At 32.7% G+C, this 15,264-nt stretch overlaps 2 protein-coding genes across 2 annotated transcripts in view; one reads left to right on the top strand and one right to left on the bottom strand.

Moving 5' to 3' along the window:
- The window catches only part of RASA1 (RAS p21 protein activator 1), a 114,691-nt gene that overhangs the window by 55,877 nt on the left and 43,550 nt on the right, over positions 1-15,264 (top strand). Inside the window, exons 5-8 of the mRNA XM_070412299.1 lie at positions 4,786-4,903; positions 8,283-8,314; positions 11,931-11,983; positions 14,638-14,788. Of these exons, the coding sequence (XP_070268400.1) occupies positions 4,786-4,903; positions 8,283-8,314; positions 11,931-11,983; positions 14,638-14,788 (354 nt within the window). The remainder of the gene's footprint in view (positions 1-4,785; positions 4,904-8,282; positions 8,315-11,930; positions 11,984-14,637; positions 14,789-15,264) is intronic.
- CCNH (cyclin H) overlaps positions 1-15,264 on the bottom strand; it is a 90,944-nt gene that overhangs the window by 1,079 nt on the left and 74,601 nt on the right. The gene's annotated exons all lie outside the window — the stretch shown is intronic.

Consider the following 15,264-nt stretch of genomic DNA (forward strand, 5'->3'; position numbering starts at 1 on the left):
TATACTCTATTTTAATTTTTATTACTACAAGACATCTGTGTCTCAACTGTTCATGATAATACTAAGACATTTGCCTTTTTCAATGTGACATTTGCACTGATAGTACAAAAGCAATTGACAGTAAAACTGCTGGCCTTAGCACAAATCAAGATAGTAGCTGTATACCAAGCATGTCAAACTAGCAGCCCATGGGCCACATGTGGCCCACAACAAATATTTTTGAGGCCCAGCCAATATTACGGTATGTAAGAAATGTTTTAATAAAAATTTTGTAACTTAATTTTTACAATATCCTGTTATATATAATCTATAATAATAAAAGCATAATAAGCTAACTAGACTGACATCCTTCCAGATGAAGCTGGGACTGCAAGGGAAGCCCCGGGCTCCGGGTGCCAGAGGGAAGCCGGTGCCGGCAGCCGGGGCAAGGAAGGCCTACTCTTGCACGAATTTCGTGCATTGGGCCTCTAGTTATTAACAATGAACTACAACGTTCACTAATGACTGATTACTATAATCGTGTTGCATTCATTTCCCTTATGCCCCTTACGTGCAGGCACACCATATCTCTCCACAAATACTAGCAGCAAATATTTTAGCAGATGATTGCCACACCATCAGTCTTGTACTGACTTGTTTGGTGTGCGCAACAGGAAATATTTCCCTTTCGGAGAATAAGAAAAATAGGTTTATTTGTGTTACACTTATTAATTTGTACAGTTATTCAGTTGTCTGGTAAGTTAATGTTCAAGAAAAATACTAATTTTTATTAAAATGTTCTATTATTTTATGTTAACGATTATTCATTTATTTCAGCCCCTTGTATTCAGCATGTCTCTGTCGAAATAAACCTACATTCCTATGAAAATTGAAGCTTTTGTTTTTTTGGCCCATGTTAGCCTTTCAGTTTGACATGCTTGCTGTACACATTTGCAGTTAGACAAACAAAAAAGCCAGTTTTACTTAAGGTTGTTGTTGTTTTATTATTAATTCTCACCGAGCATATTTTTCTGTTGATCTATTTTTTATTTTTTATTGATTTCAGAGAGGAAAGGAGAGGGAAAGATAGAAACATCAATGATGAGAGAGAATCATTGATTGGCCGCCTCCAGCATGCCTCCCACTGGGGATGGAGCCCGCAACCTAGACATGTGCCCTTGACCGGAATCAAACCTGGGACCCTTCAGTCCGCAGGCCAATGCTTTATCCACTGCCAAACCAGCTAGGGCTTTCTGTTGATTTTTAAAGAGAGTGGAAGGGAGGAGGAGAGAAAGAGAAATATTGATGTGAGAGAGACACATTTGGTCATTTGCCTCCCGCATGAGCTCCCACCAGGACCAGGGATTGAGCCTGCAACCATTGTATGTGCCCTTGACCAGAATCGAACCTGGGACGGGCCTTTCTGTCCAAGGGCTGATGCTCTATCCACTAAACCAAACTGGCTAGGGCTTAAGATTGTTCTTGATGAGACAGTAAGAAATATTTATTTTATTAAATCTCAACCCTTGGCTATGCCTCTTTTTTTTTTTTTTTTAAAGTAAGTTTACCTTTTTTTTTTTTTTTTTGAATATTTTTTATTGATTTTTAGAGGGAGAGGGGAAGGAAAGGGAGAGAAAGAGAAACATTGGTGTGAGAGTGCAACATTGATTGGCTGCCTCCTGCCTGCCCCTTTACAGGGGATTGAGCCCACAACCCAGGTATGTGCCCTGGTTGGGAATTGAACTGGCAACCTTTCAGTGTAGGTGACGATGCCCAACCAACTGAGGCACACCAGCCAGGGCACTACGCCTCTTGTAAATATTCTGTGTGATGAAATGGGAAGTACTATACGAATAAAGCGAGCATATCCGCTGTGAAGTTCAGTATCTTGAGGAATAGCAGTGGGTTCAGAGCTGAAACAGGTGCTGCTTTTGTGCACACCATTTTTACTTAAGACAATGACTGAGAGGCAAACTATGGTTATTCATTCTCAAGTATTTGACTTTTTTTTTTTTTTTTTAAGAAAGCAAAGTGAGTATGTTACTTCAAGGGAGATAACTGGCAGTATTTTGTTGCCAGTGACAAAATTTAATTTGAGCTTTCAAGCAAAAATTAGAATTTTGGAAATCTTATATCTGCCTTCAGGAATTTGACAGCTTTCTAAATATGTAATGAGAGTGGTAGAAATATTAATGTGATGTTTTGATAGTGTATAATGTGTTTACATCTGGAAGATCTGCATAGCTTAGTGAATCAGTATTTTCTAAATGATCCAGCATGATGTTACAAAATTATGTATAAGTAAAAGATCCATTCAAAGTATGAGATCCACAAATGATTATCATTGGAATGGGTAGAGAAAGTTTATTGATATATAGTTTTGGATTCCACATTACAAATAACATTAAAGAAAGTGACACTTGTTGAGTTTTTGTTAAAATATCATCTGTAATTATCTGAAAGGCTATTAAAATAACACTTTCACAACTGCATATTGTGTGAAGTCAGATATTCTTCATGTACTTTAAGCAAAATATCATATTGCAACAGATTAAATGAAAAAAAGATATGAGAGTCCATCAGTTTTTAGTTAAGCCAGACATTGAGATTTGCAAAAACATAAAACAGGAATATTCTCACTAAACTAAAAAAAAAACAACTATATATAATTACTTTTCATACTCTTTGTTACTATGTAATGGGGTATATTATTATTAGTAGCAGTAGTAGTAAAGGAATTAGTATATATTTTTAAATATTTATATTTCAAATTCTAATATGATTAAGTATCAACAGCTATAACCCATATAAATAAAAACCTTTTAAAGTATCAATTTTTAAGAATGTAAAGGTGTCCTGAGAGACTGCCTCAGAATCGAGAAATACTGATCTAGGAAGATGAAAATTTTAACAAGAATTTGAATTGTATACATTTTAATTTTACTATATAAATATGTATGAAATTAAGAGTCTTTGAAATTTGGATATACCTGTGAAGTTTTTTAGGTAAAAATATCTGAAGATTGATGAGATTTAGCAAAGCACTTTAACCCCTTATGGTGAAAAATGCAGAATAATATAGAATGAATCTTTTAATTATATTGTTTGTGCTAGTAAGTTTTTTAATTTTTAATTTTTTGTGTGTTTTTACACCATAAAAAGTTAGTAGTATAGCAACAATGACAGAAGCCAAAAATAAAAACTCAGATGACTGCTTTTGACCAGTAAATGACACTTGTCACTTCTCATTTCTCTTTTTTCTTGTCCATATGTACTCCCTTTTTTACTCATTAATAACTATTTTATTGAATGTATTAATGTAGTTGGTTTTAAAATGGAAAAATTTACTTTTAAGTGTTAATGTCTGCTTCTATTCAGCTAGTAAAATATTGGTTACCATTAACAAGATTTGTAGAAATCAAGATAGAATGCACACAGCCCCCCAACCTACCTGAAGGGATTATGCAGGGGAAAAATATAGTATATATGACACATAAACAAGGGCCTACAACTGTTGTATGGTGACAGCCAGAGGGAAAGGGGGGTGGGAGGAGGTAGAAACGGGCAAAGAGGGGGGGTAAATGGGTAGGGAAAGAGACTTGACTTTGGGTGGTGAGCACATGATGCAGTGTGCAGATGATATTTAATGAGTTGTACACTTGAAACCTATATGGTTTTATTAACCAATGTCACCCCAATAAATTTTTTAAAAGTAAAATAAAAGTAAGCAATTTAAAAGATAGAATGCTGTATTCCATGCTTATTCAAATTGAGTACCACATCTAAAGTGTTGTATACAAGAATTTTGTTCTTAAACTTGTCCAAAAAACCGTAAAGCTTGAGATAGCCTGGAAAAAAGTTTTTTAGATTTACCTAATTGAACTTCAGTTTGTGAATATTAAGATTGAAAGAAAAATGGGTAAAGAAATATATGACACATATGGATTTTGAAATAGGATCAATGGTAGTATCCTACCAATCTTGAAACCTTAAGCCTTCAGAGGCATTTATTTATTCAAGCCTAAAAAGAAAAGTTCAAGGAATTACTGTTGGTTTTATATTGATGACATACATCAACAACATATTTCTCCTGTGATTGTGTGGAGGTTGAAAACATCTAGATTCCTATGAGAAGAAACTAGGTAGTATAGGCATCCCTCTACTCAGAAATAGATAACAAAAAAAACATGCATGTGTCCTCATAATATATTCCTTGGTACCACTTTTAAAGAAAGAATGCTATACTTGTTGGCTCATGGATGTCTGAATGAATTAAATAAAACAATATTTTTAATAGAAAATTATTAATTCTTATAAGCTTTTTCATGATAAGGCTAATTGTGTGTATGTCAAATAAACTTTTTCTAAAGTAAGTATCTTGTGTATGTATAATGAGTTAATTATTTTGTGTTTATAATTTTTTATCTAATTTACCTCTGAAAGATAACATTGACACTTAAATTTTCAAGTTCAGGTTTCTTGGAGTTATACCCCAAAGCCTACAATACACATATAATTATTGTTTACAAAAATTCCAATTTGAATCTAACCTTAATCCAATGATACATATAGTCCAGGGACCTTTATTAATCTGTTTTACCCACGAGGAAATTAATTCAGATTTTTTAAATTATAAAACATTTTACTTGTAGATAATGCCAGAAATAGGACAAAAATCTCAGGGTATTTAACTCTAATCTGTTGCATTTTCCAGTATCATATTATCTCTGTGGTGTGTTACATGATTACTCAAATTTTCAAGTTTAAAATTTTTAATGTCAATACCTTTATACTTGCTCTTTTCAGTTTCTTAAAAGGAGATATGTTCATCGTTCATAATGAATTAGAAGATGGGTGGATGTGGGTTACAAATCTAAGAACAGATGAACAAGGCCTAATTGTTGAAGACCTAGTAGAAGAGGTGGTAAGTTTTGTTCTGTTCTTCTCACTCTCAGAATTTTAAATTTTTGTAAAATTGTGGAACTTGTCTATAATCAGGGAAATTATCTATGAATACATTTTTATCTATAATAAACCTCAATTTACAAATTTTTATTAAAATGTATTTTCTATTAGTGATAGCTATTTATTTATTAAAAACATAGCCAAGATGGCATGTTTTGATCTATAGCTGCCAATTTTCAGGTTTCATGAGTTTCTAAGAATTAAAAAAATATATTAGCATTTGTGCTTATTTGTCTTCTTGATATTCCTCATAATTGATGTTATGTCACTGATCATTGAATCTCAAATTCTTTGTCTCCCAAATCTACGTATAATTTTTTAGTAACCTTGGAAAAACTCAGTTATATTGTACACATATTATCATATGGTTCTACATTTTAAATATTCCCCTTGTTTTTATTGTCATCACATAATACATTATTAGTAACAGTATAAATAATCATGTTTGCACATTTTCAGGTAGGAGGTCAGCATTCCAGCAGCATTTGCATTTCAGAGACAATACTAAAAGTATCACTGAAACATAGCAAACGTTATTCTACAAATTTGCAATACCCTTGCCTTTTGGATTTGTCCAGAAAAATGGAATTTTTTTGTCACCTTTTAAACCCTCAGAGCTAATGTTTTTATTTTTTTATTTTATTTTGTTTATTTTTCCTTGATTTTTAGAGAGAGTGGAAGGGAGGGGGGGAGAGAGAGAGAGAAAGAGAAAGAAATAGCTATCTGAGAGAGATACATCGATTGGTTGCCTTCCACATGTACCCCAACCAGGGCCAAGGACCGAGCCTGCAACGGAGGCTTGACCAAAATCGAACCTGGGACCCTTCATTCTGCAAGCCAGTGCTCTATCCATTGAGCCTACCCAGCCAGGACTAATGTTTTTAAATTATGCCATGAACCTGGAAATAAGCTGTGAAACCTGTGCTCTGATTATTGTTCTGGGAACACGGCAGTGGAAAATATTTTTCTTTGCCTATTCTCTTGTCTGCCTATTCTGGCAGCCAGATCTTGATATATAGAAGTAAGTTATATGAGAAGTTAAGGAAATGGTATGATATATTCTATACTCATAGTCACATAGTTATTTAGTAGAAGAACCAAGATTAGAATTTCGAATCCTTAGATTAGTATTCTGTGTTCTACAGTAGGAGAGATATTTATTCCATATAGGCAAGAAGTGTTCAAACTGAAGAAACTTACTACCTGTATTGGTTTTACTACAAAATTTCTTAGTTGAAACTTTTATGTTGGAATTTTCTCCTCCTGCTGTAATCCCCTGCCCCGCCCCCCCTTTTTCTGGTTATTTAAAGGAATTACAGTATAATTAAACTTTTCCTGAGTGTTTTGGAATTCTGGGTCAAATTTAACAAGATAAACTTTATTAAGAATAAGTGAAAGTTACCTAATGAGTACAGATGGAAAAAAAATTGCTCAATTTAAGATAAGGAGACATGACCTAAAATCTATACAAGGAAAGGGGGAAAAAAAAAAAGAGCGAGAGAGAGAAAGTTAACTCAGTATGAGTAAACAATGTGAAAACAGTGTGATGTGCCTTCTAAAAATGAATATAGTAATACTTTGAATTACTAGTGACCTAGTTACAAGTTGGAGTTATAAAAAATCTTTTAATATTCAGAATAAATTTTCATAATGATCTTCATTGGAATATAGTGATGATTCCTTGTAAATTGAAAAGCCATCAAAGAATGTCTAGATTTCAGGCATTCAATTCAGTTGGTGATTGGATTTAAATAGTTTCCCACTCTGAAACTCTAATTACTGTTCTCCAGGCATATTTAGACTTTTATGTTTTAACTCTAGAATGTAAACTGAGTTTTGTCTCTGACTCAGTTATGTATCCCCATCGCCTTGAATAGTGTCTGGCATTAGTAGGCATTCAGTAAATGTTTGTTGAATGAATGATTGTCTCTGTGTCTATTCTTTTCCCTCTTCCTTGACATTTCTGCCCTGCTATGCTGCCTTGTAAAATTGATCATCTTTATCCGTTCAGTTTAGGTGTTGCCCTTTCTTTCACAGAGGTTTTATGCATTTCTAGATTTTCTTAGGCTAAATTGTTCCATCTTGTGTTTCCATAGCACCTTAATTTTATATTTCATTACATTATAAAACATTGATTTATTGTGTAAACCTCTTATGTAGAGATTAACTCCTTTTGGACAATGGTAATATATTATGTTTTTATGTAATGTTTTCTAGTACACTGCTTTGTAATATAATGGGCATTCAGTGAATGTTTGATTTTAGTTTGGTTAGGTATTTAATGAGTGAAAAGTATATCCATATATATAGTCAGGTCATTTTTCTATTCTCTTTCATTATTCATTGAAAACTTAGTGCCAGGTACTAAGTTTGGTAAAACTACAGTTCAAGTTATACTGGGTATGGCAAAAGGTTTACAGTTGTTCACATGGAAAATAATACAATAATTAGCTCTGTGTTTTGTGCACTTACAGCTATAAACCTATTCTTATCCTGCCCTGTATTTTCAGTGAAAATTATATGCCTAGCATTGTGCTAGTGGTTGTGTTGCTGATGAATGTTAACAAAGAAGCACTAAGAGTTTAAGATGCTTATAATCACTATAATAGAATGAATAACACTGGTATATCTTAAATAATAGGAGTGTCAAATAGAGTAAATTAAAGTTCAAAAGATGATAAAAAAAGGATGTCCTTTCTATTCCAAGTAAAATTTCATATTTACATTTTACGGACTCAGTTCCTCACTTATAAGATGGTGTTTCAGATAGATCCTGCCTAGATGGTTTAGGTTTTAACTAACAGGAAGCAGTGAGTGGAAAAGACATTTTAAGTAAAATAAGTTACAGTGTTGGGAGAATGTAGATAATCAAATAGGTAAGTTATGTGTGACAGTGGGATAGATAACTTAAAGAGAATTGTTAGCATGAGAATGGAAACATAGGTTTGAGTCATATAATAAAGGATTTTGGTTGTAAAATGAGGAATTTGTTAGGCAGTAGAGGGGTATTAAAGGTTTGGTTTTAAAAAATGTATTTGTTTTCATCTTGGTGTTTCTTAATGTAAGATAAACTGATGAATCCAGATTGGAGTGGCAGGGTAGGGCACTAGTTGGGCTACTGTAATAGTTGAGGAAAAGAGCCTGAATTAGAGTAGTCACAGTAAGTAAGAAGAATAAGGAGAGAGTTTTTGTAAAGACATTTCTGCAACAGAAACACCTTTATTTATATATAAATATTAAGGGCAGGGTAGAAATGTTTCAAGGTATGATTTTTATTAATTTAAAAATAGATTAATAGTTAATTATATAAAATACTGTCTTAATGTCTTTCCCTTTAGGGCCGAGAAGAAGATCCACATGAAGGCAAAATGTGAGTTTGTATTAATTATTAAAAGGTGGGGGGGGAATTGTAAACCTACTAATTGGGTAACTTTGGACAAAAAATATTTTGAATTACTAGTGACCTATTCTTTTCCCTCTTCCTTGACATTTCTGCCCTGCTATGCCGTTCAGTCAATTACACTTTTATTATTATAGATATTTTGTGTAGTTAATATTTTGAGCATCTGCCCCCTCGTGGTCAGTGTGCATCATAGTGAACAGTCGTTCTGCCGTTCAGTCGATTTGCGTATTAGCCTTTTATCACAAAGGATGATTCAAGTATTTGAATGGGTGGGTAGAGAACTTTTCCTCCAGATCATTGTTCTTTTCCATATAAGACTCTGCAAGGACTTTCTTTTCATAATCTTTTTAGGCTGATTTTATGTATCTTGTAAGGGCTAATTCAAAGACCAAGCATTACTACACTGCTACTTGCCACATTCATCTTTTATATTCCAGAAGTTAACAACTGTAACCAATAACCTCTTATGGGAAATCACTCTATGTGGTGTTTCAGCTTTGCTTTAATTGTATTATTGTTCTTGAAAATCTTAACTTTGTGGGTTTTTTGGTGTTTTTTTATTTATTTATTTTTTATTTAGAGAGAGGGATTTGTTGTCCCACCTATTTATGCTTTCATTGGTCGTTTCCTGTATGTGCTCTGACCTGGGAACCAAACCCGCAACCTTGGCTTATCAGGAAAACACTGTAACCATCTAAACTACTTGGCCAGGGCTAAGATCTGAACTCTTAATCCCAATTCTGTTTGACTCATTTTAATAAACTTCATCTTCTAATATCTTTTTGGTGGAACATTTTTTTCATGTCATTCTGTTACCATTAATCGGTGGAATTTAAAGCTTCCCTCTCAAATATTTGCTTATTTTGTTTCTGATCGTTAGAACATAAAACATTAAGCTAAATACTCCACTTTATTTAGTTCCCCACCCTTCCTTCAGTGGAATATGAGGTGTTTTTTTTTTTTATGAGTTCACTTTCTGTATCTTTCTATGTTGCTGCAAAATAGGCTCCATCAGTGAAACCGTACCTTATTGACTCTATTAGTTTGAAGCCTCCCTACTATCAGGAATTACAGATTCTAATGAATGCCTGGAGGGCACATACAGATAATATAAACAAATGAAATGGACTAGTTGTATATCTCATTTTTTTCGAATTAAAATATCCTTGATCCTTATTTTCTCTCCTGATAGAGATCAAGGTACATGGAAACAACATTGTGGTAATAAACAGCAACTGGCACCCACTCTTTACATTAGGGAAGACTGAGGGGATTAAAAAACTAGAAAGTGTTTGCTTGCAGTATGGTAACCCCTCTAACTGATGTGTGCAAGAATGGGAGTCTAGTGATGTGAAATCCTCTTGTATTTCAAGAGAAGCTAGAAATATATATTTTTATCCCTATTAAAATAATGCCATATATTTATTTTAAAAAAGAAAAATGTCAAATGTTATTAGTAAATATTTAAAACAATATCCAGTTTTCTTGTAGCATAGAAAGTATTATTCCCACTTCACTTGGAAATCATTTTTTATTTAATAACATTGCAATTATTCAGTTTTTTGAGCTTTATAATTCTCTATTCATTAAGTATTTAGCATAAGCTAAATTTGCATTGTTGGTTTATGTATTTGTCGTCTTCTTCTAATTTCTTAAGGTGGAGACTGGCAATGAAGCATCCTCAGTAACGCCCATGAGTGCCCTTTGAGATTAAATAGGTGGTATAACTTTAGCCGTGGTTTTTCCAGCTCCCTATTTCTGTAATATAGGTGCCAAGTCCTGATAATTTTATCTTCTAAAACATTTCTTGAATGTTTGCCTTCTTCTCAATTTTAACTGTATTCTAGTTCAGGCTCTTTTCATCTCTTACCAGGACTTGATGTAGCAACAGCCTCCAAGTTGGTCTTCCTTAATACTTTAGCTTCTGCAGATCCTTTCTTCTGATAGAATTATCTGTCTAAAACATGTATCTGACTGTATCACTTTATCACTTAAAACTTTTTAATGGTTCTCTACCATCTTTACCTGGTAGAACCTAAAAGGATTCTCTGATCTAGCTCTTGTGCCCTTTTCTAGTCTCTCTCTTATCATTTCTAGTATTATACTCTCCAGCTTGTAGATCTTCAAATGCATACTATTGTTTTTCTCCTTTACACAAGGTACCTCCTAGGCCAGAAATCCCCTCCATTGTTTTTGGTTAATTCCTATTAAAGACTTAACTCATATATCACTCTTCCGAAGAAGTCTTCCTTTACTGTATGCTCTCTACAGAATTGGTGCCCCTTTGTTATTCCAAAAGTGTCCTGAGCACATAATTTTCTTTCACTATGCTTTATTACTTTTTCTGCATTGTTTTTATAGTTATACAGTATTTGTGTCACTTTTTCTTACTAGTATGGGGACTAACTAAAAAAAACAGATTGGTCGTTCTGTTAGTGGTACCAACTGTGTGCTTGAAATATATACATGTTACATATAGGGAATAAATGTATGAATGAAGAAACTCAAATCTAATCCTTTCAGAAAACGATATTACCGATTTGTTCTCTAAACTTCATTTGCTGTCCCTCCTCCTTAGAATTCCCTTTCCCCCTTTATTCTAGCTATGTAAATATAGGATTGGCCTTGGAGGTCATTTAATCAACTGTTCCCTGGAATATAGAAATCCTGACTTAGCATTTGTAGTAAATAATCATTTAGAATATAATTGAGTGCAATATAGAACCTTACTACTTTTTAAGACCACCCAGATTGCTCCAGTTGTTGTGTATTTGGCTTTGCATTGTTCATAATTTGCATTGAGAGTCCCAGGAGATCTGTTAATGGTTGGCATAGAGTTAAAGAGATAATTTAAAAGTTTAACTTCCCATTCATTCACATTTCATGTGAAAAGGTAAAAATTCAGTTACATTTTAATACTTTGATCAGTAATAGTATGGATAGTTAAAAACAGTGTGAATAGCCTCTAAACCTGTAACATTGGATTTTAGAGCACTTACATTTTTATTCTGGTAGTATTTCTACTTTCCAATTTGCTCTTTATGCCACTAATAAAGGCAATTGTAGACCCTAAGAATATATGGCAAAGTGGTAGAGAGTTGATCTGGAGTTGTCATCTATTAAATCTTATTTTCTGATTTTCAGTAAACTCTGAATTAGCCTTATTTTTTAATTTTTATTTGAAAGAGAGAACTTAACACATATTATATGGAAATTCACTTTGAGAGAAATATGCGAAGAATGTCTACCTTTTTTTTTTTATTCTGGTTAATTTTGTAGTGGACTCTACCTATACCACCCCTTCCTTCCAATAAAAAGAAAAGAGAACACTAGCTGTGATGTAAGGATGTAACAGTTTGTCATTATCAGGATTAAAATCATTGCTGTTTTTGTATTGGTAATTAATATGGAAATTGTAGTTCATACTAGATAGTTCCTAATTTTTCTTTTGTTGAATTTATGCATGTTTATAAAGTGTTGTAACTTAGATGTAAAAGGAATGAGATAATTGATCACTTGTATTGCATTTATTTTATCAGTTTGAATTATACTTAACAGCCAAAAATACTGTTCTCTTTTTAAGATGGTTCCATGGGAAAATTTCCAAGCAAGAAGCTTATAATTTACTAATGACAGGTACTCGTATATTCACTTGCCTTTTCTGATGTCTTCATTTAAAAATACTTTAAAAAAGCAAACCAACTATTTTAGTATGTTATTTTGCCTTTATCATTCATTTGATATTTATGCATATTGTAATTTCTTACCCAGCACTGAGAAACTTGTGTTTTTGTTTTTTGGTGTTTTTCATTCAAAGCATACATGCATTATAACATTCAGTAAAGTATGTTTTCCTTCTGCCTCAGGCCCCTGTCCTCTTCTTCTCCAAAAGCAGCACCAGATGAGAGGGTTTTTGTTGTTGTTTCTGAAGCTTTCTGTCTCTTCCTTACCCCTAAACACACCCTACACATACCACCCCACACACACTCATAGAAACATACAACATACTTTTTTTCATATTAGAATATATTTGGGGAAATTGTGTCATATTTGCACATATAAATTTTCATTTCTCCTTTTTAATGATCATGAGCTTTCCATTGTATAAAAACCATAATTTACGATCATTGTTTTAATTATTATTATTATTTTTTGCTATTTACCTGCAGCAAATGTTACTGCATTTATCTTTCTGCACTTATAGAATTATGTAACTGGACTTTTAGAATATATTAATTTGAACATTTCCCAAATTGTCGTTATAGAGATATGCAATGTAACAACTGACTTCTGCTGTGAGTTTATATTTAAAACAAAAACTCTTCTGTCATCATCCTAACTAAATATTTAAGACAAAATTATTTAACTACCAAATATTTCTTCAGCAAACCATACCATATTAGGATCTGAAACAAGTTACATGCAATCTGTAATTTAGAATTCTTCGTTCTTTAAAGAACAACCAGAGTTCAAGAGTTTCTATGTTTTCTGTATGTGGTAAATAAACTACTGATTGTTAAAGATGTTATCTGAGTTATTTGGAGCCATAAGGCATTGCATTTTAATGTAGTTACTGCGTTGCTCTTTTGAAAAATTTGAGGCAGTTTTAGAACTGTTCAATTTTATTGTGAGGATGTCGGTTAACTAGGTTAAAAATAAAGAACATGATAATGCTATTTGGTAGTAATGAAGGCCAAATGCTCAACCAAAATGACGTGCTATCAGCTTTCAGTGGGACCAAAATATTTATTTTGTGAATTTACTGAATTTTGGGTATAGGTTTATATGCACACCACCAAATACTTGCACTCACTGTTGTTTTTATCTTTATTTTTAAAATTTTTAAATATATTTTATTGATTTTTTACAGAGAGGAAGAGAGAGTGATAGAGAGTTAGAAACATTGATCAGCTGCCTCTTGCACACCTCCTACTGGAGATGTGCCCGCAACCAAAGTACATGCCCTTGGCCGGAATCGAACCTGGGACCTTTCAATCCGCAGGCTGACGCTCTAGCCACTGAGCCAAACTGGTTAGGGCTCACTGTTGTTTTTAGGCATATAAAGTTGAAAGGAGGTAAACTTAATTTCCTTACATTAGTCTTTTGTTTTTATTGGATATGTGCTCTTTAAGAATCTTGTGATTTTTCTCCCCTGAAAAGTACACAAGCACTTGCATACACAATTTTGCATTAATTCCACTTCTTTATATTGAACATGAAATGACTTGGTAGTAAGTGCCTGGGTGGAATGATTGGAACAATTTGTAATTTACATAAAAATTAAGTCTGATATTTTGAGTGTTCATTGTGTTTTCCTAAAAGCAAGCAAGTTCTGATTTATGTCATTAGGATTTAGACAGAGAGAAGGCAAATGCATCTTAGTGTTGAGTCACTGCCAATTAAAGATATCAAAAAGACGTCTCTAAAATTAATATGAAAATATTTTATATATAATGATTTGCTTCTATATGACTTTTCAGGACTGTAACTATTGAATAAAATATAGTGCATGTGTACTGATTTCTATAAGTTGTGCAAATATTTCAATTGTTTTGAATTTACCTTTGTAAGCTTTTGTTACCATTTTGTTATAGTCTCTACTTTTTAGTGTTTAATCAGAAGCATTGATAAAGTATAGAATATTCTTTTTTTTTTTTTTTTTTTTTTTTTTTTTTTTTTTAAATATATTTTACCGATTTTTTACAGAGAGGAAGGGAGAGAGATAGAGAGTCAGAAACATCGATGAGAGAGAAACATCGATCAGCTGCCTCCTGCACATCTCCCACTGGGGATGTGCCCGCAACCCAGGTACATGCCCTTGACTGGAATCGAACCTGGGACCCTTCAGTCCACAGGCTGACGCTCTATCCACTGAGCCAAACCAGCTTCGGCAAGTATAGAATATTCTTAAGCAAAATTCACTGTAACTTTTTTAGATTTTTCTTTACTAAGTGGATTTACAAAAAATGTGGCATTTTTAACTAGTATCCCCTAACTGTGCATAGATTATTTTTTCCAAGTTTGACAGGTGTTGACATTATTATCCAGTAGTCACTGTTGCAAACTTCTGTCCTGTATTATATAATAAAGACAAGCAATGTCATGGGTTTTGTGACTCATAACAAGAAAAAATAAATTTTAAGTTTTAAGATTATCTTTATTATAAAATAAGTTCCTGGTGAAAATTAGCATGCATTTATGATTTTTGATTGTACTACTGTAATTATATTAATTAATGCTTCTTTTTATTTGTTAATTAGGGGATAAAACTAATAGCTTAATTTTTACAGTTGGCCAAGTCTGCAGTTTTCTTGTGAGGCCCTCAGACAATACTCCTGGTGACTATTCACTTTATTTTCGGACCAGTGAAAATATTCAGCGATTTAAAATATGTCCAACACCAAACAATCAGTTTATGATGGGAGGACGATATTATAACAGGTAAGTTGAGAGAAAATTTTTATTCTCTTTTACTTTTGCAAAAAATAGTCAAAATCTCAGTAATATAACTATCAGATTCAAAATTAATATTTGACTTTTTAAAATCTAAAGTTATAAAACCTTTAATAATTTAGTAGTAATGTCCAAGAATTCTTTAGGCATGAATATAAATTAATAACTTATTTTCCTCAAATTTATACAATTTTTTCATTATTTATGAACAAGCTATATGTAACAAATTTGCTAAATCATTATCTGTAGGACAGCAAAACACTTAAGAAAGGAAAATACATTCTTTAATCAGTGAGTCATTTTAATAGGATAAAAGTTGTTAAAGAGTAACCAGAGTCTTACTACAAATGTAATTGGATTGTTCTCAAATTGATATTTCTTATTTGTAATTATTGGTTCTTCTCATCTTTAAAATTCTAAGTAAACTCTTTGCTTGCAAAACTCAGAATGGATTTTAGTCACTT

The sequence above is a fragment of the Myotis yumanensis genome, unplaced genomic scaffold (genome assembly GCF_028538775.1).
Source record: "Myotis yumanensis isolate MYYU_CA2020_CCGP unplaced genomic scaffold, mMyoYum1.0.hap1 SCAF_4, whole genome shotgun sequence".
NCBI lineage: Eukaryota > Metazoa > Chordata > Mammalia > Chiroptera > Vespertilionidae > Myotis > Myotis yumanensis.